Source organism: Aricia agestis, chromosome 1, assembly GCF_905147365.1.
Source record: "Aricia agestis chromosome 1, ilAriAges1.1, whole genome shotgun sequence".
Classification (NCBI taxonomy): Eukaryota; Metazoa; Arthropoda; class Insecta; order Lepidoptera; family Lycaenidae; genus Aricia; species Aricia agestis.
Window position 1 is genome coordinate 15,533,397 of NC_056406.1, and position 25,669 is coordinate 15,559,065.

Genomic DNA, 25,669 nt, shown 5'->3' on the forward strand with positions numbered 1-25,669 from the left:
AAATGCTATGTATACTGTATAGGTTACGAGCTGTCTAAGTGTCTATATTCGTAGAGGTCGTTGTAGTTCAAAAGCTTCAGAATATACTACGTATATGCTACGAGCTGTGTAAAAATTTTGTAGCACTACTACGTAGTTACGAAGTTTTATAAAATACGTGTAGGCTTCGTAGAGGTCTCGTAGCACTGCTACGCTTGAAGTGTCGTAGCTCTACATGCTACGTGTGGGCTACGAGCAGTCTATCTTCGTAGAGGTCTCGTAGCACTGCTACGCTTGAAGTGTCGTAGCTCTACATGCTACGTGTGGGCTACGAGCAGTCTATCTTCGTAGAGGTCTCGTAGCACTGCTACGCTTAAAGTGTCGTAGCTCTACATGCTACGTGTGGGCTACGAGCAGTCTATCTTCGTAGAGGTCTCGTAGCACTGCTACGCTTGTAGTTTCGTAGCTTTACATACAGACCCGTAAATTATACTTAGCACAGCTTAGCACGTAGCTAGATTAGATAAAATGAAGTAGTTAAAAAATAATAAATAGATAGCTGATAGTTCCTAAATTAGTTTTATAGTACCATCATACTTCTTATTATAATATTATATTGAACATTGTAGAAAGAAAAATGCGAGTGTGACGATGTTCCGGATTTGCTAAACGCCGACGATTTTACTCAAGAAAAAGTATTGAAAGTACTATCACAATGGGAATGCAAATGCGGAAAAAGCGTAACTATTATTTTTTCGATTTTAATTTTGTCTTTACACATGCGTATTCCTGTTTGAATTCTAACATTCGTAAATAACTTCAGGTAAAGTCTTCGCTAATGAAGAATATTTTTTCATCGGGTGCAGGTAAAGGAAAACATGTTTCAAACTAAAAAATAAATTTTGATTTGTAAACAAGTTACACCGATATCTCATAGTTATAACAAGAATTATATGACTTTCTGCCGCACTCTGTGGAATGTGAGTGGAATATTACTTAAATGTAATTAATTCAAAATTTTAAGCCATTATCTGTCAAACTCTTCATTGAATTGAAGGTTAATCATAATTAAATGTCTCTGAGTACGGCGGTTTGTTCTTTTAGAAAAATATTTAAGCATCAAAATTTTCACTTACAAAGCTTACCAAATTTAATGGTGACAAAATGTAACAGAACTTCGAAATCGCATCACACTCCGTCCGGGCGAATTGTTAAGGTGCGCATACACGTTCAGTCCGCGGGCGGAAGGCCAATACAGCGCGCGGCACTACGTCGAGGTTGCCGGCTGGCCGCCCTCGCGCCTTGAGATATGTGCCAGCGGGGTGTGCGACATACCCAGGTATATAACGAACCTACTATATAAGAGTACTTTTCTCCTACGCTGCTATAAAATTTTAACTGCAACCCGATCGTAATAACTTAAGACTCGATATAAAGACGTCATTACGGTCCGGCTATATAATCGCATACCAACCAAGTCTCAAGATATTTTGCCTGGCTAATGGCTTGTACGTCCGCCTTGGGCCTTCAAACGATTATTATTATCAGAATATCGCACAAGCTATTTAAGGGCTAAATAAATTATATATTACCTATGTTTTATGGTTTTGCTTACTTGACAGGTTAGATACGCGACCAAAGAAAATGTTCGAAAATTTTGTGAGACATTCTATTGAGGACCACACTTATAAAGGCTCTTTCCTAGACGATAAGAAAATTTTCGAGTTGGGAGATATTTTCGTGGGAAAGAAAAGGTAAAAAAATAATAATAAGCTATTACAATATATTCTAAGCCATATTTTAACTACAAAAAAATTCTTACCCCTTTCTTATATTCAGAGTATTTGAAGAGAGCTATCAAATAACGTTAAGAAATACTTCGCTTATGGGTACTGCCGTCGAAGCCGATATTTTAGGAGACCGTAGTACATTTCGTATTAGTAATAAAGTTGTGGAATTAGAGGTAAGATTTCCGTATAAGTTATTTACATTTTGTTTGGCTATTTAATTCCTGTTTTGTTAATTAAGAATTATATTTTTAATTATAAGGCTGGCTCCAAAAGTAACATTTTGATACACGCGGCACCGAAAGAAGTCGGCAATCATAGGTGTACGTTGCTGTTGAGTATCCGCGACAACCCTGAGATTATAACTATCCGGGTTTCCTGTACCGGGATACCTCCTCTCATGAAAGTCCTACCAGACACTAAAATCTTAGGTAAGCAGAAAGTTTTCAGTACTGTCAGCATTTACTTAAACATTATACTAACGAACTCACGAAGATAATCTTTTACATTTTGGAAATAACAAAAAAAAATAATATCATTGATATTTTTAGAATATGGGAAACATTTATTATATCGTAAAGAGGACAACAAATTTGTCGTAAAGAACAATTCAGTTTTGCCCATCAAATGGAAGATAAGAAACACAGAAGAACTATCACGTGATTTTATGATAAAACAGTCTGAAGGGGTTTTGCAGAGAGATGAGAGTGTGGCGGTCAAAGTTGTTTACAACGCGTGTAGGGTCGGCGTTATTGATAACCAACAATTAATCCTCGATGTGAGTTAGTTCCTCTCCATATAGTAAAGTCCAAAAAACACAAGAAAGCTATAATAATTAAAATAATGTTATATTACGTTTATAATACCTATTCTAAGAGTGAAAATCAAGAATGTATAGGGTGATTAATAATCATTAATCGAATTATGTATTTTTAATGGAATCGATTTAAATAAATAAAAAATTAATAAATTTAGATTTAGATTCCCCCAATTCGTCAATACGAATTTCACCAAACCTTTAGGATTGTGTTTTTTAATAAATGTTTGGTTATTATTACTTTGACCTACACCAGGTTTACGACGAGCAATGTAGAGGTGAACCCATTTTAACGGAGGTGGTGCTTTTGTCGGCTGAATGCTACGACGTTCTGGTAGACTACTCCTTCGATAATCCCAACGATTACATACTTAACTACGGCGACGTCAAAGTTCGATCGACAGTCAAGAGGAGAATGTTCCTACTGAATCGAGGAAAATATAATGTTTATTTCAAGTATGTTCTATCTGATAAGTGTGTCTATTATTATTCTGATTATGAGTTGTGACAAAACAAAAGTATAACGCCATACCGGCAGAAATTATTAGTCTACGTGTATTAGCTCAAAAAGTAACAAACTTTATATTTTGTAACCTTGTTTTATTTTCCATAGATTGAGGAAAAAGAAAGGCTTCCCTGATCCGGTGCTGCTGCAATCATTTAACGCGATTCCCGATCATGGCGTTCTGGTGCCGAACCTCAAACCTGTCGTCATAGAATTCGAGTGTACTCCCACCGCGGCCACTGACATCACCGACACTCCCGTCTACGGTTGCACTCTCCTGGACGACAGTGACAACCAGACTATTGTTGCAACGTTCCCAGTAAATACTACGATCACATGTGCCTATAATACGTAAGACTTATTTTATGTTGATCTTTGAGTTTTTTTAATGAACCTATATATTATCCCACTGCTGGGTAAAAGCCTACCCCAAAGTCTTCCATCTGTCTCGTTTTAGAGCCACCGCAGGCCAGCGGAGGATATTTGAGTTTAGCAAAGTTTATTTAAGTTACAAACTAATAACTATATTCATTGGCACTTTCATTTTCTTTCATATATTTTAGATTCACCTTGTTCCCAGCGAGTGAACTCAACTTTTACGTTATACCGGTTGGTAGCGAGGTTACTAAAGAAGTTGTCATCACTAATACTGGCAAATCACCCTTCACGTACGAAATAGTGTTGCCACCACAATATAGAATCGATCTCGATACACTTTCAATAAGAAGCAAAGATAAAAACAAGTAAATACTGCAAACATAATATTATAGTCAAAAATTTAGAATGTGCACAATATTACGAGTAAATTAAAGAATTAATTAAAACAAAAACTTAACTAACTTAAAAATAAGGTTAATACCGTTATTTTTTTTTATTTTTCCAGATTTAAAAATATGATTTTGAAATGTGGAAATTTCACAATTTTAACCAGCGACAATTTGGTGCAACCAAAATCGAGTAAAACTATAACAATACAATTTACGGCATCCACTGACGATAAATGCGAGGAAACTCTAAAGTTTGTGATCAGCGACTCGTCACCAGAAGAGGCTGAGGGTGTACCATTCAAACTGATGGGAAGAGGCGCAATTCCCAGCCTAGACTTTTGGAACATAGACGTGACATTTAGAGAACATGTCGTAGTTAAAAAGTTGAGCGATTATACGATAGATGAGGTAATGATACTAAGTTCCTATTAACTAAATGATGTAATAATATTTATTTTTTTATCGGATAAAATATCATAAACAGACAACACCACACTGCGTTTTTGCGGAGGAGTCTTTGACGCTTCACTTTCTAAGTGCGATTGTGAACACCAGCCATGCAGCCAATATCTTCCTATACAACAACGGCTTGGTCCCGTGTCTTTTGAAAATGAAGCTTCACTATCTCTCTAACAACTGTAATCAAGGTGTCTTTTGGCTGGATAAGTATGAAACGCAAATCGAATCACTGTTTCATAAGTCTTTGTGCATACATTTTAGGCCAAAAGCGATGACGGTAAGCATGTTTCTATATTATTACTATTAATGCTTAATTTGAGTACAATCGACCCCGTAAGTTAACTTAAATTATTATTAATTGTAGGAATATCGTGCGATGCTTGAAATAAACCTCAAGTTAACAGAAACTGAGACAAAATCTTATAAAATATTCCTACTGGGTGAAGGAGCCATTCCCCGCATAGCTCTTATATCTCCGCCGATCATACGACACGGACTCGCACTACTTGAGTTCCCTCTCACGTGCGTAGAGTCAGTTACAAGTCAAGAAATCCGAATCAAAAATGTTAGTTCCGTAAAGGCAGTCGTAACTGTGGATGTGATGCGAGCTCCGAGGAACGAATGGCAACAGTTTTGGGTAGCTTCTGACTCAAACTTACAAAGACAAGGTAAGACGGAAAAATATTTTGATTTAATTAAGATCAAATTAATTATTTTTTCAATAATATCAAATATAATTTATAATAATAATGATTTGCATAGGAGTGAATAAGAGTATACAAGTTATCCTAAAACCGAATGAAGTGCGGTCATTGTTCGTACACTTTAACCCAAACGAAAAAGGAAGAATAAGTTGTGATGTCGAATTGAAAATCTACAACAATCCATTTGAAAGTTTCACGGTAGGAACTTGTAACGAGTCAATATTATTGTTATTTAAAAATAAAATAGTATTATTTTATAATCAAAACTACTTTTAGATATTGTGTAAAGCTGAATCGTTTTTGGAGGATATCACCCTTAAAGATCTGGAAATGTTGCCAATGGACATTGATCTTGATACTTATAGAACTTCTGTTAATGGGTAATAATAATCTTCAATCCAGTGTTAATAAGTCTTATGAATGGTATCTCGTTAAATACAAAATATTGTTTACTTTAAGCACATTTACTTCATCGACAACCATAAGTGAAAGTAAGAGGAAAATTCGAAGTGCCCCGGCACTGAAAAAGTCGAAGTCTAAAGTAGGCGACATTAAAAAAGGCAAGCTACAGTCACGGAGCACCTTTTACGCCGAGACCATGTCGACGTATAGCACTGAACGGTCTACCCTCAAATATATTTTAGACTTTGGTAAGTGTTGAGAGTTGATACGCTTTCTCTGTTCATTTTTTGGTTGCAGTAGAGTGGTCCGTAAGGTAATATCATAATCAATCGTCACGTGGCGCTTTGTTATAATTGACACATATACAGTTTATATGGCAATCACAATTTACGACACACATAACATACATTTTGTACAGCAATCAGAGAGTTGTTGATTTTTTAATATCATGTAGGTGATTGTGAGCTATTCAGCATCAAGAAAAGATCTATCACTATGGTCAACAATTCGAAAAAAGTATACAAGTTCCAATGGGGCGAAGTGGAGTGTATAGTAGTGAGACCATCGGCCGGGTACATCGCCCCGGGGGAGGAGAAGGACTTGGAGCTTTGGTTTTATGCAAACCGAGTTGTTGCTATCAAAAAGGTGATATATGAATAAATAAATAAAATATATTTTTATTCAAAATAGATTTCATGAATACACTTTTTTAACGTCGGAGGAAGAACGTCGAAACTGCGACACCGGTTCGGAAATTAGCCCGGCGAGAAGAACATATCATTGTTTCATTATAGTCCACATAAATATTTCGATCGAAGAACCTTGAATCGAAATATTTAAAAATAATACTTTCGAGAATGAAATTTATAATTTTCATAATTTTAGGAGTTACTATATTTACACCTAGAGGCGATTAGCGACGAATCGCTTATTAGTGTAACAAAGAAAGACACTTCCTGGGATTGCAGACAGACAATCACAGTTTTTGATCATAATCAGTAAGTTTTTATTTGGCTATACAGGGTGTAACAAAAATTAGTGATAATACTTTAGGGTGTGTACATGTTCCTTGTAGAGAGTTCACTGTGAAAGTAGCAGCGCTGAAAGACGAACATTTTTTTTCATTTTTGTATGGGCAAGGGCCCGAGCGTCACGAGTTTCCCCATACTTACTTATACCCCAAATCACTTATTTTTGTTACACCCTGTATATTCTTTTGCTGATAAAATGACAAAGTAGATTAGTGCAATTTTTTATGAATGAGCCTGTATAGAATGTAGGTACAATAATAATTACAATATAAGGCTCTGAAAAATACTGTAACATCTATTATTTATTGTACCTACATTCTAAGCAAGTAAACGGTCTATAATATAACTATTATATTATGGATTAGGGTATATTGTATAGCGCTACGTAGCACTAAAGTGTAGCGCAGTGTAGCACAGTATATGACGTGACACGGCGCGTGACGTTATTATGATCATATTATGACCAAAGGCCATAATATGGTTATGACCATAATTAATAATTATTATCTTACATTTTCTGTAATAATTGTCATCTAGATCTGAGTACAATAAACTTTTCTTGTATATAGGGACGTCGATATAAACGAACGAAGAGTACAAGTTTTAGATGTAAAGGAAAATAAGATAGACAATTCGATCTCGAAACTTGTATTGGATACAACTAGCATAGTTGTTGTTTGTTCGGCAACGTCGGAATACCCCAAGTTCTTGTGTGAATTGACGGACGAAATTGAAATCCCCGATACATTTATTTATCAGGTAACTATTATAGTTTTCTTGTATTTTAATTTTTAATTTTTTTCACTCTATGTTTGTTAGATAGATTTATTTAATTTGACATTTCGTTTTTAGTCGAACAAATATGAATTTCATATGGAGAATATTGGAAAAGTGCCTTTCAAAATCGAATGGACTTTTAGCGTTGATGATAGATTTCCGGTAAAACCTGCAACTATCAACACATGTGATGTAAGCTATATTATATTCATTGTTAATAACTAGATATAAAATATTAAGACCCAATTTCAACAGACTGTTAAAATACTTATGTCCCACAGTAAAAATGTAACAGCGGATTAGTAAATGCAATGTTAAGTGAACAACGAGTGAACAACTATCAATTCGTTCATTCTTGTTATAAGGCGACAAAATTGCAATGTACAAGATTAATACGACATGTTTGCTGCAATGTGTCACTTGCTTCCATAGTAGTATAATAGTAGATAATGCGACCAAATTAAAATATCACTGATCGCATACATTTGTTACGCTATAATAGTTCTTCTTAATTTACCAGGTTAATAATTATTATCTGTCAAAGCTGAAAACATGAATCATAATACAAACTTTTATTTACATATTTCGGTTTGGTAATTTTGATACAAGTTAGTATATTTGCAATGTCAAGGAAAATCCGAAGGCTGAATTTTTGGCAAAGTGAAAATAAATAATTATTTATAACTATGAAAATAATTAATAATAAGGACGTAGCGGAAACATGGCGGAAAGACTCAAAAGTCAAAACAGATTCTTTTATTGATATTGCATATTATTGTCTTTGAAAGTTGTTATTTTGACTCATATAACAGCCTGTTAAATATTTAACGGACCTCCATAGCAGGAATTAAATTTAACGCCGTGTTAGGTGATTTGACATGACATTAGCGTATGGTGGAACGCTCGATAGCTCTAACAGGCCGTTAACTGATTTAACAAGCCATTATTTATTTAACATTGCTTGATGAAACTGGGTCTAAATCAAACAAGCATTTTAATAATAATAATTATACAGCTGTCGGTTACCGATGCCGCGATGCTTAAATAAAGCTGATTTAAAATATTACAGGTGGCTCAAGAGGTGGTTGCTGATATTTTGGAACACCTTTTAAATAAGGGTACCGCTCTTCTAGGGTATAATAAAAACAGCTCGAGTAAGAAGTTTTAATTACAAAGACTGTTAATTAATTAGCTGCTATACCAACTGAATAAAGTTTTTAATATAATTTTGGCGGAGGCCAGTTATTTAAATAAGACCCAAAACATTCCACACATTGTCCTACTCTTACGCCAAGTATACAGGTGTCAGGTAGGCAGGCAGGCTAAGTCAAGTTGCATTTTCAGACGATTCAAGTACAGGTACGCTGTTCAGCGAACGTGCGAACTCCAAAAGTATTGACACGTGGATGGACGTCGACTTGCCCTTCAGCATTGAGCCCCCAGTACATTGCGTTAAACCTGAGGAAATCTGCACTTTCGTCGTAACATTTTCTCCTACTGAAGCCTTCGTGTATAACGTTAAATTAAAGGGCGCAATAGGTAAGTATCCAAACAATCCATTTCTAACAACAATGTCTTAATACAATAGACAAATTCGAGTAGGTATGATATGTATATGTCACCGTAAGATTGTAAAAACCGCGAGATTGTAATATGACGAAGTGATGGATTGTAAACAAACAGTTTTCCGGTGATTTTAAATTAATTATTTCGTATTTAAAATAATTTCAATGCCAAATAGTATGAGATGTATAACATAAAAAAAAATTTAGATATATTTAAAGTGCTGTTTGAATGTTCGATTATTAAAATTAACCTAATTTATAATACAAACTGCACTTTAAATATATCTAAATTTTATTCAATGTTATACATCAAATATTTTAAATACGAAGGCAATTGAAGTTATTTTAAATACGAAATAATTAATTTAAAATCACCGGAAAACCGTTTGTTTACAATCCATCACTTCGTCATATTACAATCTCGCGGTTTTTACAATCTTACGGTGACATATATACAACTCGATTTGTACCGTTTTGCAGGTAAGATTGATAAAAGATAAAATAATAGCTAGAAAACAGAAATAAGTTCTTTTCGGAATGAACTATGATGCAGAATACAATGTTTTGTTTCAGATAACTTAGATCCTAAAGACGAGGCGATATCGTGCAATGTCAAAGCCAAATCCTTAATACCTTACGTTCATTTGGCTATAGAGGATAACGCTGATTTGAGATCCAGATTTAACATACGTTCAACGACAGCACTATTACCCACTACATCACTTCTACAATTTAACGTTTTGGGAACTGGCTGCTTCAAAAAGTATAATTTCGCGATCTTTTATAACATTTTGTTTTATTGTATTGACTCTTTTTAATTAAATTAAATGATAATTGATATATTTTGTTCAAGGAATATCAAAGTAATAAATCCTACAAAATACGGATACGAGTTCGTTTTTGAGATGGTCAAACCTAAACCTACACAACTGACACCGATTCATTGTAATTTGCTGAAAGGCTACATCGATGGAGGTTCTTCAACTGAAGTCACGTTTACGTTTGCACCTTCGAAACCCGGTGTAGGTATATTTTTAAAGACTAAAACTAAGAACTAAAGGTAATACTAGTTCCTATATTATAAATTGATTGATATTTTAAGGTGTAAACCGCTAGCAAACCTTTTATTTCAATTTCGTCACCAAAAATATTTGTATTTTCCTTTTAAATTACAGGTATACGAATCTCACTGGCAATTTTCGATACTAAAATATTCTGTTAGGCTAAACCTGCAAGTTGCGGGGGTAGTTCGGGAGTCTGACGTCACATTCCAACCCCCACTACTCATGATCAGGAATTCAGTGGTCGGCGTCACCGCCAGAAGTATCGTGATTCTCAAGAACAATGAGAATGAGAATCTTAATTTCAACTTTAAAGGAAATTCACTTAATATTATGGAAAAATGTGACCAAAACCCGGTAATCGTGAAACCCGAGAAAGGGGTATTGAGAGCGAATTCCGAGATGCCTATCACGTAAGATTGTATTTAACTTGCACTTGATTTACACTATCAAGTAAACTTATACAGAGTGTAAAAAAAAGTGATAATACTTCAGGGTGTGTACGTGTTCCTTGTAGAGAGTTCACTGTGAAAGTAGCAGCGCTGAAATACCATTTTTTTTTTACTTTTGTATAGGGAAACTCGTGACGCTCGGGCTCTTGCCCATACAAAAGTAAAAAAATAGTTTTGCTACTTTCACAGTGAACTCTCTACAAGGAACACATACACATCCTAAAGTATTATCACTTATTTTTGTTACACACTGTATATAAGTACGTTAAATTATTAATTTTTCAATAAAGCCTCCAGATTGTCTTTGCGTAATACACCGGAAAGTTTACTTGACTGACACACACACAGCAAAATTGTTTTAAGATAATATCTGCTGTGTAAATGTTCATATGTCACAAGCTTTTATATTAGTAAGAATAAATGTTTAAATCCATACTAATATTATTAGTATGGATTTAAACATTATAATATATATTATTATATTATTATAATGTTTATTATTAATGCGAAAGTGTGTCTGTCTGTCTGTCTGTTACCTCTTGACGCCCAAATCTCTGAACCGATTTTGCTAAAATTTGGCATGTAGATACTCTGAGTCGCGGGAAAGTACATAGGATACTTTTTGTTCCGAAAAAATGTACGGTTCCCGCGCGATTAAGAAGTTTTGGCGCAACGGAGCTGCGGGCGTCATCTAGTACATTATAGGTATCAGTATTTAGGCCGGTATAAATAGTCAGTACTCAAGATGCATCTCGGTCTCAGGACACTGTTCAGGCTCTGTGATTGGTTGGCTGTCAAAATTTGGACCAATCACAGAGCCGAACTGCGTCTTGAGACCGGGTCGCATCTTAAGTACTGACTATTTATACCGGCCTTAATATAATTCTCTTTCGTGGTGTTTTTAGAATAATGTACACGCCAAAACAGGAAGGGCCGCTGTCTTTCAAGATATACTGTGACGTCATTCACATGACCAAAGGTCTGGCGTTGAGTGTGCACGCTCTCAGCCACGCCGTCAAACCCGTTGTGTCGTATTCGCTACTCGGCAACGTCCACTATCTGACCAGCGATACCGTCACGGATATTAACTTAAATCATGTATTGTATTAATTTCAACCTTATATTTTTATTAATATTCATTATTAGATTTTTGATGTATAATTTCTTTATCGACGTATAAAAATAGAACGTTTTCGTTTACGCGCCATCTTTGTTTTGTAATTTGTTCATACCATAAAGTTAATATACCTAGCGAATAGAGCAATAATCTCGAGCTTTCAAACGAAACCGAAATTGATTTAGGTCTGTGCGTAAAAATTTGTTTACGTATACACTTAAACAAGCATCTTTTTAGGAGATTAAATTGTCAACGTGCCGATGAGTGCCGACTGGATGTCAAACAGATGAAAAAAATTGGTTCTGCTGTCATGTATCACACGTCTCTTTTTACTACGCAGTGTTACTGATAGTGACATCTCGCTGCTCAAGACTTTGTTTCTAGCTATTTCGCTAGGTATAATAACTTTATGGTTCATAAAGTTAATATACCTATATGGTTCACTTCAACTGTCCCGCTTTATTTTCATGCAAAATATCACCATCTTCTTCATTTAAGGGTTTCAACCCTTCAAAGCCATGGCGATGATACGCGATTTCGTAAGTCGCAGTCTCTCACAGACAACTCGATTTGCAGAATATTCTAAAAGAATTTCCACCCACTTTTAGTGAAGTTATAAATATAATAGCAAAATGAAATGTCATGACTCATGAGGAAGTTTCATTTCCTACATGCGTACCCCCCTGGCACAAACACATTTTCTTAAAATTAATTTGTATAAACTATTAAGTATTATTAACTATATTAACTGTAAATTTTACATAATATTGTACTTACTCTTCTTTTTTGAACTTTCATCAGAAACAATTTAATTTCCACATTATGTAATTTGCAGTGTCAGCCGCCTTACTCGGAAGAGATACCCTTTACACTGACAAACGAGGGGTCCACATCGTTCAACTACAGCTGGCGTTACAGCACCGGGAGGAACGTACAGTGCCAAGTCGAGCCGAATGTTGGTCACGCGGTGCCGGGCGCAGCGCAGGAGTGCGTGCTGCGCTTCACACTCAAGAGGCTTCCTGTTCAGACTATACCTGTCATTCTAGCGGTGAGTTTAATCTTGTGTGTGTGTGTGTGTGTGTGTGTGTGTGTGTGTGTGTGTGTGTGACTGTGTGCTGTATGCGTAATGTGTATGTCTATGGACTATGACACACCGGAGCCTAAACGGGTTATCATCGCATTAGTGCCTTATCACACTAGCGATTTGAAAGCGACGCGACTGCACAGCGCACACGCCGCAATTGCGCGGCGTGCACGTCGCGACAGCGCAGCGTCGTCGCGGCGTGTGCGCTGCGACTCATGAGGAAGTTTCATTTCGCGCGTCGCTTTCAAGTCGCTCGCTAATTGTCAGTGTGATAAGGCCCTAAGTGCTTTAGATTATTTATCACGACTATGAAGTTTAGAGTAATGCAGTGAATACTTAGGCTATTCTCTTTTGTAACCAATTTGTTGAAGCTTAAATATAATTATTATTTTATTAGATGTTGCATGCAAGTCTCGTTGAAAACGGTACATAAATAATAAAAAAATAAACCATGCTGTAATAAAAACAATCCTATGTCCGTTCCGGAATTCAATATGTCAAAATTTATGGATTAAGTTTAATATTATTATAACACCTTCATATTGATATTACATATTATATCCAATGTATAGATTTCTGACGGACCGGAGTACAAAATAGTTTTGCACGTTCACATCGACAAGCCCGCCTGTCACTTCTCGTGCAAGGAATGCGACTTCGGCAAATGTATAGTAGATGCACCCGATGGCACCTACCATAAGATTATCACGTTCAGAAACGACGACAACAAACCTGTTACGTATGTAATGTTACATAAAACAATTATTTATGCATATTTTATGCTAAGTACTCACATACGGTTTTGCTCGATCGAGCAATAACGTCGAGCAAAACCCGCGACTCGGGATTTCGTCCACACATTCAGCATTGCTCGATAGTTTTATTCTAAATCGATATATTTAATTCTATCGAGCCGGCTCGATGCGAACCTTCGAGCTATGAGTTTTGCGGTCCACACAGTAATTATTACTCGATTTGGAGTAAAACTATCGAGCAAAGCCGCATGTAAGTACTTAGCATTACGGAGATTTTAAAATAATCTGACTCTGACACTACACTATCTTAAAAGTATCTATACCCCGCAGCCTTGGATATTTTTTTAAAATCCTCCACGACTTAAGAACAAGTTTTTTTCAGATTGGATTTCAATTGCAATGATCCCGAATTATCGATCAAACTGTCTCAAGAGGGTCTTATAAAACCAAAACAAAAAATTAACATCTCTATAACCTTCCAACCAAAGGAACTTAAGAGATATGTCCTTCCGCTAGAATTTTTATTAAATTCGTTATGCAAAGAAACATTTACAATAATAGGGGAAAGTATGATTTTTTTATTATTTACGAATTTAATTATTCTAAATAAAACCCAAATTATTTTGTGTGTCCTTAGGCAATAATGTACTATCAGGGAAGTTGATTCCTATGCAAATCGGGGACCTAAGTAGTTTGGTTGCGTTACGTCAAACCCAGCTGACAGATCACAATTAACATTGAATTGACATATTCGACCAAATAACGTTAGTCTGTCAATTGTATAGGAATCAACTTCCTCGATGGTACATTAAAAAAACTATAGGTCAGTACTCAGTACTCAGTAGTCAGCTATAAGTAAAAACCCTCGGCGTCGCGCGTCGCGTAGCGCCGATACGTTTGCTGCGTAGCAGTGCTACGTTTGCTGCGTAGCAGTGCTACGTTTGCTGCGTAGCAGTGCTACGTTTGCTGCGTAGCAGTGCTACGTTTGCTGCGTAGCACCGCTACGCAGTGTACGTACTACGCGAGAAAGTAGCATTGCTACGTAAATTCTTCAATAATAATTATAGCTTGAGGCCTTGAGTAATGTTTTAAGTTTAAGAGGAGTCCACACCGCCCTTTTTTCCATACAAACGTTGTCCCCTGTTTCCTCCCTGGATAATGCTAGTAGAGTTATAATTTTTTTCCTGAATATCTACGGCCACTAATACATGTTTTCTTTTCTTTTCATAATTTAATTATTAAATAAGATATGAATGTTCAAAAACCCAAAAAAATGCCCAGATTTTCCGCTGTGTTCAAACGCCCAAAAAACAGATTTGGCTAGATTATACAAAAAAAGCAAAACATAGGAACACAGCTCAAGCCCTTTCTTAATCTTTAATGAAAAAAGTACTAAAATCGGTTAAGTTTTGAAGAAGGAATCAGGGGACAACGAATCGTTGATTTTCTGGATTTTCTGCAGTTGTCTCTATCGCGTTCTGCGGTATAGGCTTGAGGTAAGGGAGACAGCTATAGATATTACACGTATTTTTTTTTCATTTCTCTAGCCCCTGGTGTATCCTCTTAAGCCAAATACTATCTACGTGTGTGCATCTATTTCTCTTTTCTCTCTTCTTATATACAGGTGTACCATTATTATTTGACCTTTACGAAGGATGTCAAAGAAGTATCAATCTGGGTCACATTAGATTAGGCAAAAGAGTTCTCCGTCAAATAGAAGTCATAAATCATAGCAAAGTTCCCATCGACGCTAGATTCATGTTCAAATGTGTGGACGGCAGTGGAGACTCAGTGGGCGCAGTCTCTAGAAATATTAGTGTCACTACTAGCAGTGCAGATCTGGCAGAATCGAACAAACTGAGGTATGTTATTATTTTAAACAAGACGTATATGACGATGATCGGCCAAATTAAAAACTCTTTTTCAAATAAAGGAAAGCTTAAATAGGTAGCAGTCTGTGTATTTATTCAATATACATCTGAATTAAATCTAGGTATATTAATAATAATTTATCTTATAGCATCATGAAAGACGACCAACATAAAACTGCAGATATGACTGAGAGGGAAATAGAATCACTTTTGTCTTCGCTTAAAGTAACGCCGAAGAAATGTAAAATAAGACCATACGAAAAGAGGAGTGTTAAAATACTTTTCAAGCCAGTACGCGGTTTTAAAGATGTAAATTTTGAGGTAATTAAAATAATGTTTCAACGATTTATGTCACGCTCATAAGCTTTGTCCACACTGCGCCTTTTTTTGTTAATCAAGGGCAAGCGTTATAGCACAGTCAACATCGCACGTGAGGCATGCCCGCGACGATATGACAGTCTTCTTTCCAACGTGGGTGGATTTTGAAGCAATCAATTATTGAATATGCCAAACGAAAGTTGAATAAAAAGATAATGACGAAAATTGAAGATGTAATTGCATAGTGTGGACATAGCTCATATATACAGAGTATGTTTGTTACTTTTTCGCGGTAAAAGTAACAAACATAATAATATGAATCTTAGTATTTGTTGTAGTTTAGGCTTTAGAGTAGATAACACATAAGATTTATACTTCATCCCGAGAATGTTTATTATTTTTCTCACCTTCGGGCGAAAAACGTAACTTTCGTCCCGCTGCACTTACCGATGTTGCCGTTTTCCGCCTCCGTCGAGGAGAAAAATAGTATACGCACCATGGGCAGTAAATACGAAAGCCTCAGATCACATGTTTGTTGACCGCGGCGTCGAGGCGGAGTGATCTGAGACATTTCTTATTTTCCTGCCCTTGGCCTTGGTGCGTAATGTATTACTGCAATTTTGCTTCCCTCCAGATATAAAACATGTTAGTTTCGAATGCACACTGTTCCTTAAATGAACATTATTTACAGTTGTTAATGAACGTGCTCCACATATCGAAGCCCCTAGTCCGTGTGAGCGGCACGGTGAGCGGCATCAGCGTGTGTCTGAGCACTAGCGCCCTGCAGTTCGGCTGCCTGCGCCGGAGAGCCTGCAAGACCCTCAAACTCATGGTACAGAATAAAGGCAACAGCCGTACTAGGTAAAGAAGAAAACAATTTTTTGAATATGGATAATGGATTCGTATCGGCAATTATTCTATTCCATCCTAGATTACGCAGATGTCTGCTACAGTGATCTAAATGATCAACTTCTTTCTTCCCTTGAACGCCTGCAAAATCTTTGCATCCGATTCATCTTTGGTCTGAGAAAATACGATCACATATCTAACTACCGGATAGAGCTAAAGTGGCTACCTGTTAAGTTGCGTCGGAATACACATATTCTTCATCTTCTTTTTAATATTCTATTCAATCCCAAAACTCCTGCTTACCTCAAACAAAACTTTACCTTTCTTGGACACAAGCATCCTACACTTCGCTCAGCCAATAAATTAACTCTTGCCTTCCCTTCCCACAACACTAACTTCTATGACTCTTCCTTCACCGTCTCTGCTATTCGTCTGTGGAATTCTTTACCCGAAAGCATACATAAGTCCAAATCTATTGATACCTTTAAAAAAAGACTCAAACAATATTACTTAGATTTAGCTGCAAACTCTTAAACCCTTACGATTTATCCTCTTCTTCGATTCATATTATTATATTACTTATATGTATTTATTTTATTCGGTATAAAGTATCTATTATATTTATTTGTGTATTATATTTATTTATTTATATACTAATAGTATCTTATCTTATTTTTGTTTTAAATATTTTTAGTTATATTTTATGGTTGCCTGGTAGAGACTGCTTCCAGCAGTAAGGCCGCCAATTCAAACTATTTCTGTTTTTGTAACATGTGTAAATTGATCTATTTTGTTTGTTTGAATAAAGAGTTTTTTATTTTATTTATTTATTTATTTATTCACAATGTTTATTATTTGAGTTTTTTTTTCACGTTAATGTTTTATCTAAATACGATAAGTCTCAGTGGCAAAGGCATGATTTTTCTTAACACAAAATCAAAAGGTAAGGGACGCCGATATAAAGCTCATTTTGAGCTGTTTCCCCGGTGACGTGAGCTGTGTTAGAACGCTGCTGATAAATTCCCAAACTTATTTTATATTTTATAAAAATATGTTTTTGCGCCCCCATTGTTTCAATTTAAAATGCATTCAGATGAAATAAATCAACCCCCCCCCCCCAAGCCTCTACACAACGCCCCCATTTTTTTTCTGGGTCCCACACTCTTTAGACCTTCAGCGCCCACAAGACGCAAAAGAAGACTTCGGAAAAGACTGATCTAACATATTGTTACGTGCTAGGGTTCGAGGATTTGGAGAGAAATACCTGCTGACTCTCTTGAAGACTTTATTAACACTGCACTAAACACTAGGTCTCAAACACTAAGCACTAAGTCCAAAACACTAAGCACTGTCCTAGGTCGTTGCCGAGTCGTAAGTTCACTGGTTCACTCACTATTGATCACTTGTTTTCACTCCGAAGATTGCTTGATGATAGTTCGATTCGAACTGAACTCCGGGCCGTCTACCTGCGGCTTTTTATATGGCGAGACGAATTCCAGAAAGTTCCCGATTCACGTAAACAAGTAAACAAGTGGAACTTTCTAGGAGGCTCGAGCATGTACCACCTAGTGCCATCTAGTTTCGAGTAGGGGATTTATGTGTAGTGTGTCCACGGAATATATAACACTACAGGAAATATGGGCGTGGCCCGCGTGCCATAGTTAAGTCCAGCTGGACATAACTTAACTCGCACGCAAAAGGAAATTCGTGAGTAAGGTTTAAACCTTACGCTAGTTGACGTAAGGTGTAAATTGCGTACAACTTCAAGTCTTATCATATTTAGCTGTCAAGCGCCATCTAGCGTTGAATAACTGAACTCGGTAGTCAGAGCCGGTATTGCTAAATTTAAATTCTTCTTTATTTCAAAAGGGTTAGGGTTGTTTTTACGACATTGTATTTAAAAAAGAAATGTCTTTGTGATTGGTTATTTCTTTTGTGTGCGTAAAATGTTACTGTGTGAGTTTGGCGACAGCAGTTTCAATGAAACTTACTTGCTATGGCCCTTCCTTTAGTGTTATATATTCCGTGAGTGTGTCCCCTGATCAGTTTCACTGGTTTGCCGCTAGATGGCAATACATGTCCGTATACCGTGTATCGTAACAATATTATTATAAGAGTGCATTTTGTTACTAAGAAGGGTTAAGTTTAGACAAGAAAAACTCATATTTTCTGATTTTGTTATGTTTAAGATTCAATTGGCAGCAACTCTCTACGAACGAGTTCACAATATCACCTACAAAAGGAACCATAGAGCCACAATCTAATGCAGCTGTTACAGTTACCTTCCAACCTGTTGAAATTAATCCTTTCGTTGATCGTAAGGTATGTTAAATCCTTTACTTTTTATTAAAAATATATTAACTCAGGCATAAAAACCCTTATTTTCTGCATTTTTCTTCTTCCTGTGACATTATCTTAAATAGAAACGTCATTTTACGAAAGATAAGGTTCTCGTCCAACGAAAGCGTCAGAATTCCTTGCTTTTATTTGCATGGTACAGCGTGCACACAGCACAGCATCGACAAAATCATTTGGCTTTTTTTTTGGGATTGGGATTTTGAGAACGCAGATTTAAGTAATTGAACAATTAAAATATGTTTTTAGGCAAAGTGTAACATCGAAAATTACAAAACATTAGAATTGGCATTGAGCGGTACTTGTATGGATGTCGATGAAGTCGAAAACAAAGTTCTTTATATTGAGTGCCCCGTCAGAGAGTCGAAAACTGAAAACATTACTGTGACTAACCCGTATGTTTACGTTTTCCGTTATAATATTTATAAACAATAATATTAATGATAATTATTATGAATTATTTTCGTGATTTACAATTTTCTTTTTACGAAAATAAAGTACAATTTATTCCTTCGTAGCATAATTACGAATTTCAGAGCAAACGAAGTTGCGGGCAACAACTAGTTTTTTTATAATCTCTGTTTCCCCAGGACGGATGATGAGTGGGTGATACACTCAGAGATGTCTGACGGACCGTTTGAAACTCTTAAAGAAGTTCGCATACGGCCGAACTCTACATACGATATACCGATACATTTCAAACCGAAGAAAATGGGGAAACATGAGGTTTGTTCGAGCTTTTTATAAATCTACTAGCGACCCGCCCGGCTTCGCACGGGTATAAAATATGATAAAGCCTATGTCCCTGTCCTCCTCTCATAGAAAACAAGCAATGGAACAACTAGAAATGGAAAGGGCGTAGCGACAAAATGGTTTTTGTCGCGTAATTTTAAAACCATAAATATATTTCATATAAGCTATGGGCAAATTAAAGTGTATGCTTGAACCAATCTATGTACCATCGAGGAAATTGATTCCTAGGCAGTTGACAGACCAACGTCATTTACTCGAATCATGCCAATGTGATCTGTCGGCTGGGTTTGACGTAACGCGACCAAAGTACGTAGGTCCCCCATCTGCCTAGGAATCAACTTCTCTGATAGTACAAATTTTGGAAACTTAAATCACTCTCCTCTGTTGGCAAAATAGGAATCTTTTTTACGGAGGTCTTTTTGATTGATTATTCTGTGTTATAAAAGTTGACCAATCGTGTTATGCTATGGGTAATTCAAAGACAAAGACATAAATACTGACAATGAACTTTTAATTTCTTAGCTTTAGTCATTGCTGAGAAAAATCGATATCGCTACAGCCAAATTATCATCAAGGCGTCGCCTTAATGGCCACTACCGCCCCAAAAGCTACGTCCTACAATTTTTAAATCTGTAATATCTTCGAGAATATTCATTTAAATAATATGATGTAAAGGGCCATATAGATCTCAATTAAATCAACAATGTATTTAAATTTTAAAGTATTTAATTGAATAAGGATAAATGCCGTATTGGTTAAAAGCGCTTTGAAAATTAGCCATTATTTGTAGTGAAAAGTAATGATAAAAAATGTATTGTGGGATATCCATAAGAGATAGATATATACCATCGCGAAGTTTTCTGTAGACTTTTTTATTGTGTACAATATTTAGTACATTATTTTGATAAATCTCGTAGGGTTCAGGGCCTGCGTTTGCAATGTAAGCGGAAAAAAATGTAATTATTTACGACATCAGATTAGAAACCTCAAAAATAACAGTATTTCTCCACTATTTAATAATTGTTATTATACTTATAAACCTTCCTAAAGAGGAAGGTTTATATTTTAGAAGTTAATAGATAGGTCACTCTATCTATTAAAGAAAACCTCATCAAAATCCGTTGCGTAGTTTTAAAGATTAAAAGGAACAAAGGGACATGAGGACAGAAAAAGCGACTTTGTTTTATACTATGTAGTGATAACTTATGCATTGACGATAACCTCTCTATAATAAAGATATTATTCAAATAAAAAAAAAAGACTCACGTATGATTCGGATCAAGGCAGCATGCAGCGGGTCGCCGCGACCCGCGACCCAAACAGCCACTGCTCAGTATGAAGTTGTATGGAGGACTAAACAATCACGGCGACCCGCGTCGCGAGACAGAGAGACCGGTCGCCGCGTAAAATAGCATACCGATGTCCGCGACCCGCGACCCGAGACTGTCGCCAAGCCACTGCTTTGTATGTGTTTATATGGACGACATTCCGATTACCGCGACGCGCGACACGAGACCGGTGGGCGTGGCGCGGCAAATTTCGATGAGCGCGAAGCAGTACCGCGACAGCCGCAGGGCAGCTGTGGTACATATTCTATCTAGAAACACGCCGATAGGTTATTAATCATATCGAAACCGAAAATAAAATTTTTCGTATAATATGACCCATGGAGGTATCAAAGTATGTAGGTATGAACTATAATATTATTATAACAGCTACTTCTCTCATAGTAATCTTTACTTCCATACTAATATTATAAAATGCGAAAGTATCTGTCTGTCTGTCTGTCACGCTTTCACGCCAAAACAACTGAGCCGATTGTAATGAAATTTTGTACACAGATAGTCTAGAGCCTGAGAAAGGACATAATCTACTTTTTAACTGGAAAAGGGGGTTGGAGGGGGGGTAACGGGGGACAGGTCAAAGGTTATACAAAGCTTTGTGAATTGTGTTTATTAGATGGATTCTGAGGAAAATTTGCACTAATGTATAGGCTTCATTTTATCCCAATTCCCGGCATTGCCACGGAAACGGGAAACACCATGCAAAACTGAAGCCCACGGCGGACGGAGTTACGGGCAAATTGCTCGTGGCTTAATCTGCAATACATTCTAAATTTTTCCTCATTACACATTAAGTGACGTGCAATGAGTATATTGTAGCATCCCTCTTAGACCCGCGACGTAAAAATAGGGTCAACCTTTCTCCTCTTTTCCGGAAATGATAAAAAATACAAAATAATTTCGTCATCCTCTTCATCTGCCAACAGTTTTTGGATAATTTCTTCCCTTAATACTAAATTCCCTGCCATAATATTGTAAAATAATTCACAATTATTGTTTTGTTTACACTCGTAGTTATGGTGGAAAAATGGTCAAAGCTTCTGTCTGCGCACAATATCACAAAATTGTAGATCGCAACATAGTTTGAAATGCTACCTAGTTACGTAGTTAATAATGTTGCATTTTGTTCAAATGTACTTATTTACGCGGCGCACTTGCATGCCGCGGGTCTCTGCGGCAAGCGACGCTGGCCACGTGGTTATTATAATACTACTTAGTGACTTAGAAAAAAATGATAGCTATAATCATGTCAATAAAGTATCATTTTAATTAAATTTTTGTCGGTCGCGGATATGCGGTCGCGGGCATTGGTAAGCTATTTGCTGCTCCGCAGCAAGCGACCGGTCGCTTACGCGTGACGCCGTACGCTTGCCTCGCAGATCCGAATGGTACTTTAACTAACGCCGCCATTTGTAAGTGTAACTTGAAATACAGCTTATTTGTTATAATCACGTCCTCACCTCCTCATCAATTTAGCCATTGTAAATAACATTTCAGAGTCAAATTCTGTTCTATCCTATTGGCGAAAGTACCCTTTTCGTGACAGTTGTTGGTATAGCGCTGGAACCGAGTCCTAACGACACAATTAAAATAACTGTACCCGCCAAAGATTTTCATACGGAAGAACTTATCGTCTACAATATAACGAAAGTAAGTCAAAACACTTATTTGTATTGCCATAATTTATGCCATTTAAGCGAAGATTTTTGATACTTAATACCAAAACGGTCGACGTTTTTTTAAATATCTTTGTGTACAGTTTATACATACCGATAAAATATATTTTTTAATTCTAGCTCCCTGAAACATATTCTGTGGTGACTGAGGTTGTAAAGACTTATCCAGACAAATTCAAAGGGTACTTCGAAGTGAAATGCCCAGACACGCTCCAAGTGTGTGGGCGAGCCGCGTCATGCAACTGGACTTTCGTCTGCTACGACGAATGTCAAATTGTCATGAGAGTACGTACTTGCTGTATTATAAAATTAATATACTTACTCGTATATATATGTATAATCAAAAAAATAATAGTCAGGTTTATGAATTTAAAGTGAAAGATCAAAACTATCAATGGTGCAACTTGCTATGCTGTTTTAAATACGCAAAATACCTGAGAGAATATCTAGAAACGTGTGAAACGAAAATCTTTTCTTCGGCTAAAACCCACTAAGTCTTGGATTTAGTAGCTACGTAGCTCTATGCAGGGGGTTAAATCTGATAAATTATTAATTTTAGCATTATGTTTAATTTTTTTTGATAACTATCTAGGTGATATTCGTGAACGAAGAGGCTCGTGAGTTGCAATACTACGACGTGGAAGTGACGGTAACACCGAGCAACGTCAAAGACACCCTGACGTTCGTGACGCGAGAGCGGGAGTCCGTGACGCAGGAGTTGGTGGTACAGAACCCGCTGTCCGTAGACGCCGATTTCGTGATACGCTGCGACAGACTGGAATGCCCTAACGTGTTGAGGATTCAAGCTAACTCTCAGGTAGTTTATACCTCTACTGAGGGCCTGTTTCACCACTTCCTGATAAGTGCCAGATAGACATTCCATAACTTATCTTATATGAAACAGCTGCCCTTAATGTTGATTTAATCCCGATAAAATTCATTTATCGCGCTGTACCACTCGAAACATTTTCCGAGATAAAAAAGTTCTTTTGTAGTATTTATAGTATACTGTAAACCGGACCTTTAATCAAAACCAGATCTTGTAGCAACAAATCAACAGACACACTTTCACAATATATTTTATACTGCTGGAACTTTGAAGTAGCCCATTATAAAGACTTTGATAAATAACGAAGTCATTTAGTACTTACTTATTTGGTTTTTATCTGTGTAATTTCTAAACTTGTTATTAATACTTAGGTAATATTGTAACCAAACACGGGGATAAATCATTGAGTTGGACTTTTTTTCAGGCAACATTACCTATGGTTTACTCCCCGTTATTTGCTGGCGAGTGGCAAGATCAGCTGAATATAAGTAATAGCGTCATCGGGACTATATCTTATAACTTGGTATTAAAATGTCTTCCTGCCGATGAAAAGAATGTGGAGATCGCTGCGGCTATAGGGTCGTCTGTGCCTTTGACACTCAAAGTGCAGAACAAGACCAAATCTCAAACGAATTTTAAAATTTCGGTAAATTTGTTTTTATACTTTATCATCATGTTAGAAAGGCATGACTAATTTTCCAAAAAGAACTGAAACAAATTCAGATAAAATTTTTGATATATCGGTCTTTAAATTTTTTAAATCCCCTTCAGGTGTCACACCCGTCTATCATACCGGAGAAAGTTTATACTCTAGGAGGCCATGAAAAAGGCAAATTCCGTGTGTTGTTCGAGCCAACTGAGCTCGGTGTGCAGGCGTGTGTAGTCTCCTTCGATTCTCCGGACGCAGGCCACTTTAGGTAATAACTCCGTAAGAGTAATATAATAATTATAACAATCATAAGTTTTCCGTTGTTCTATCTTTTCGTCCAGCCCTGGATTTATAAATAGGCCGCATAGGCCACGTCCTATGGGCGGCAGCGTCTTAGGTGACGGTTGCGTTCTAGAGGGGCGCCGGCGGGGTTTTGGTCCATCTGCTAATCATGTCTTGTCAATATTCTTGCTTTATTTTCTCTCAGATTTGCCTCTTCTCTACGTACTTATTATATATTTTTACAGGTTTAACGTAAAAGGCACAGGCTTGGAGCCCCAACCGCAGGGGCCATACGAAATAAAAGCCGGTGATCACATAATAGTACCGTTTAAGAATGTGTTTACGGAAACGCGAACATTTAAGGTGTCCGTAGATCGCGAAGAATTTCATGTGAATACGGAATGTGAAAAAATAAGTCCAAAAACGGTAAGTAGCAAAAGCGGTAAGTCTGGTTTGGATATTTTAGTTATTACCAAAAGTGGTACCCAGAAACAAACCCAAAATTATGTTACTATTGGAATTTTAACATAATTTTGAGTTTGTTACTGGGTTTGAAATTCCTACAATTATTATTATTAAAATCATTTCAATTTCATCGTGCACACTACCTTCTACTACAACTAAAAATATGTACAACCTACTATAAGGTTTACTAACTATAATAATTATAGTAGCTGTACTGCACAACCTCTATAATTACTGGCTGGTATGCTAGAGGACAGCCATTATGCCCCGAGCAAATTCATTCACAACGGCCATCCCCGAGCAAACGACCTTGGTCATACATTTGCCGCGTTGCCGAGATCGCTCCAAAACCCTTTTTTTTTATTTATCTTTTGGTTTTACTTTGGAAGCTGATATCATGAATATAATAAACAAAAACAGAAAATTTAAAACGGGGAAAGCCCGGGAAAGGAATGTTGATATACTGAAGATTATTGCTGTATTTTTATTATAATGCTTAAAATACGGTAAATTACGGAGTATCCGTAGGGAAGGCCCCTAAAGACGCATTCCTTTAATCGACATTGGCCGGCGGCCTCCGCTGATCCAAAACTGAACCGCCCCAAAACTTTAAACATGTTTATGGAGATTTTATTTTTGACTAGATGACGCCCGACATTTCGTTTCGCAAAAATTCGTTTCTCGCACAGGAACCGTACATTTTCCCGGGATAAAAAGTATCCTATGACCTTTCCTTTCCCGGGATTCAAAATGTCTCCATACCAAATTTCAGCAAAATCGGTTAAGCGGTTTGGGCGTAAAGAGGTAAGACGGACAGACAAACAGATAGACGGACAGACAAACAGATAGACGGACAGACAGACACACTTTCGTATTTATGATATTAGTATAGACTTTTCGAGAAATGGATTGATTGAGCAGACAGTTTTGTCTCCCGTGTCCGCACGACTTAGGGTGGGTTGCACCAAAAGCTAAAATTAAAGTTATGGTTATAGTTAAGGCTAACTTTAACCTTAA

The 25,669-nt window shown here is 36.7% G+C and overlaps 1 protein-coding gene across 1 annotated transcript in view; it reads left to right on the forward strand.

Moving 5' to 3' along the window:
- LOC121732002 (hydrocephalus-inducing protein homolog) overlaps positions 1-25,669 on the forward strand; it is a 52,409-nt gene that overhangs the window by 26,290 nt on the left and 450 nt on the right. The window contains exons 37-77 of the mRNA XM_042121740.1: positions 609-719; positions 803-845; positions 1,153-1,318; positions 1,602-1,733; positions 1,819-1,942; positions 2,029-2,197; positions 2,318-2,544; positions 2,840-3,039; positions 3,197-3,439; positions 3,652-3,831; positions 3,972-4,263; positions 4,340-4,591; positions 4,679-4,982; positions 5,077-5,216; positions 5,295-5,398; positions 5,478-5,668; positions 5,875-6,065; positions 6,306-6,418; positions 7,021-7,210; positions 7,304-7,420; positions 8,298-8,382; positions 8,573-8,767; positions 9,367-9,556; positions 9,647-9,815; positions 9,969-10,267; positions 11,212-11,404; positions 12,259-12,471; positions 13,080-13,246; positions 13,645-13,829; positions 14,887-15,124; positions 15,283-15,454; positions 16,143-16,312; positions 18,490-18,622; positions 18,905-19,050; positions 19,246-19,381; positions 22,249-22,401; positions 22,548-22,712; positions 23,020-23,244; positions 23,681-23,902; positions 24,028-24,173; positions 24,433-24,613. Coding sequence (XP_041977674.1) covers positions 609-719; positions 803-845; positions 1,153-1,318; positions 1,602-1,733; positions 1,819-1,942; positions 2,029-2,197; positions 2,318-2,544; positions 2,840-3,039; positions 3,197-3,439; positions 3,652-3,831; positions 3,972-4,263; positions 4,340-4,591; positions 4,679-4,982; positions 5,077-5,216; positions 5,295-5,398; positions 5,478-5,668; positions 5,875-6,065; positions 6,306-6,418; positions 7,021-7,210; positions 7,304-7,420; positions 8,298-8,382; positions 8,573-8,767; positions 9,367-9,556; positions 9,647-9,815; positions 9,969-10,267; positions 11,212-11,404; positions 12,259-12,471; positions 13,080-13,246; positions 13,645-13,829; positions 14,887-15,124; positions 15,283-15,454; positions 16,143-16,312; positions 18,490-18,622; positions 18,905-19,050; positions 19,246-19,381; positions 22,249-22,401; positions 22,548-22,712; positions 23,020-23,244; positions 23,681-23,902; positions 24,028-24,173; positions 24,433-24,613 — 7,272 coding nt within the window. The remainder of the gene's footprint in view (positions 1-608; positions 720-802; positions 846-1,152; positions 1,319-1,601; positions 1,734-1,818; positions 1,943-2,028; positions 2,198-2,317; positions 2,545-2,839; positions 3,040-3,196; positions 3,440-3,651; positions 3,832-3,971; positions 4,264-4,339; positions 4,592-4,678; positions 4,983-5,076; positions 5,217-5,294; positions 5,399-5,477; positions 5,669-5,874; positions 6,066-6,305; positions 6,419-7,020; positions 7,211-7,303; positions 7,421-8,297; positions 8,383-8,572; positions 8,768-9,366; positions 9,557-9,646; positions 9,816-9,968; positions 10,268-11,211; positions 11,405-12,258; positions 12,472-13,079; positions 13,247-13,644; positions 13,830-14,886; positions 15,125-15,282; positions 15,455-16,142; positions 16,313-18,489; positions 18,623-18,904; positions 19,051-19,245; positions 19,382-22,248; positions 22,402-22,547; positions 22,713-23,019; positions 23,245-23,680; positions 23,903-24,027; positions 24,174-24,432; positions 24,614-25,669) is intronic.